Source organism: Emiliania huxleyi, assembly GCF_000372725.1.
Source record: "Emiliania huxleyi CCMP1516 unplaced genomic scaffold EMIHUscaffold_9, whole genome shotgun sequence".
NCBI classification, from domain to species: domain Eukaryota; phylum Haptophyta; order Isochrysidales; family Noelaerhabdaceae; genus Emiliania; species Emiliania huxleyi.
This window is the reverse complement of record NW_005195301.1, coordinates 980358-982041: the sequence shown is the minus strand read 5'-3', so window position 1 is coordinate 982041 and position 1684 is coordinate 980358. Positions and strand designations below refer to the sequence as shown.

General features: G+C 69.1%; 1 protein-coding gene across 1 annotated transcript in view; it reads right to left on the bottom strand.

Annotated features, from left to right (window-relative positions):
- EMIHUDRAFT_448656 (hypothetical protein) overlaps positions 1-1656 on the bottom strand; it is a gene marked incomplete at both ends in the record, with an annotated part of 3665 nt that extends 2009 nt beyond the window's left edge. Inside the window, 4 exons of the mRNA XM_005757805.1 lie at positions 275-369; positions 634-702; positions 783-817; positions 1509-1656. Of these exons, the coding sequence (XP_005757862.1) occupies positions 275-369; positions 634-702; positions 783-817; positions 1509-1656 (347 nt within the window). The remainder of the gene's footprint in view (positions 1-274; positions 370-633; positions 703-782; positions 818-1508) is intronic.
- Positions 1657-1684: the final 28 nt, after the last annotated feature.

Below are 1684 nucleotides of genomic sequence, written 5' to 3'. Positions count from 1 at the left end.
GGCCGCTGCTAAGCCTGCCGCCTCCTCCGCCTCCTCCGCCTCCTCCGCCGCCGCTGCTACGCCTGCCGCCTCCTCCGCCTCCTCCGCCTCCACCGCCGCTGCTACGCCTGCCGCCTCCTCCGCCTCCTCCGCCTCCACCGCCGCTGCTACGCCTGCCGCCTCCTCCGCCTCCTCCGCCTCCTCCGCCGCCGCTGCTACGCCTGCCGCCTCCTCCGCCTCCTCCGCCTCCTCCGCCTCCTCCGCCTCCTCCTCCTCCTCCGGGGCGTCGCCCGACGGCTTCTGCGCGCCCCAGCGCAGGTAGTGGAGCCCCTTGATGCGGAGCACCGCCGCCGGGAGCCGCCGCAGCCGGTTGTGCTGCAGGTTGAGCACCTGTTCACGGCTCGAGGTGTGAAGAGACGCTGTTCACAGCAGCCGGTTGTGCTGCATGTTGAGCACCTGTTCACGGCTCGAGGTGTGAAGAGACGCTGTTCACAGCAGCCGGTTGTGCTGCAGGTTGAGCACCTGTTCACGGCTCGAGGTGTGAAGAGACGCTGTTCACAGCAGCCGGTTGTGCTGCAGGTTGAGCACCTGTTCACGGCTCGAGGTGTGAAGAGACGCTGTTCACAGCAGCCGGTTGTGCTGCAGGTTGAGCACGTGTAGCTGCGGCAACGCACCGACCCACGCCGGCAGCGAGCGAAGCTCGTTGCACGCGAGCAACAGCTCCTGCAGCCGAGATTACCCGAGATTACCCGAGATTACCCGAGATTACCCGAGATTAGCGAGCAGCAGCTCCTGCAGCCGACGTAGGCGGCAGAGGGCCTCCGGCAAGTCAGAGAGCCTACGCGTAAATATACAGCAGCATGAGAGCGGGAATACGGTCTTGTGCAGTGTGTTCAGAGCACCGCGTGAGTACGACGGAGAGGAGTACGGTGCGCACAACGGAACACGCCCGAATACGGCTGAATACGTGTCCGCTCGGGCGCTAGTTGGGAGACACGAGTCCGTCTTCCGCTTCTAGGTCGGAGAGCAGATCTCGCTCGCGTCGAGATATGGGGAGAGACGGGGAGATATGGGGAGATACTCCGCATCTAGGCCTCGAGATATGGGGGAGAGACGGGGAGATATGGGGAGATACTCCGCATCTAGGGGCGAGGGCCTCAGCCTTGAGGAGAAGCTGCGAACGGTCGGCCGCTGCGGCGACGAGAACCTGCACGCAACGCCGCCGCACGGCGGGGTGGACAAGACCGTCGGGCGGGGATGCAGCGGCGAGGAGACGTCGAGCGCGTCGTCGAGCGCATCGAGCATCTCCGCGTAGTCGGCAACGGTGCCGCCGAGCGTCGCGCCGTCGGACGGCCATCCGCGCGCGAGCAGCGGCGCCGCCGCCCGCTTGCCAGGCTCGCCGCCGCCTCCGCCTCCGCCTCCGCCTCCGCCTCCGCCTCCGCCTCCGCCTCCGCCTCCGCCGCCGCCGCCGCCTCCGCCGCCGCCGCCGCCGCCGCCGCCGCCGCCTTCGGACTGCAGCCGCACCGCACGTAGATCGACGGGCTTGAGCCGGCGGCATGCGGCGTCGCAAGACGCGGTCCAGCCGCGCAGCGGCGATCCGTTGTCCTCGCCGGGATCGAGGAGCAGCCACGCGCTCTCCGCAGCCGCCGGCGAAACGACCGCCGGCCGCTCACCCCGCTATGGAAGAGGCGCGGCGGCTCGACCA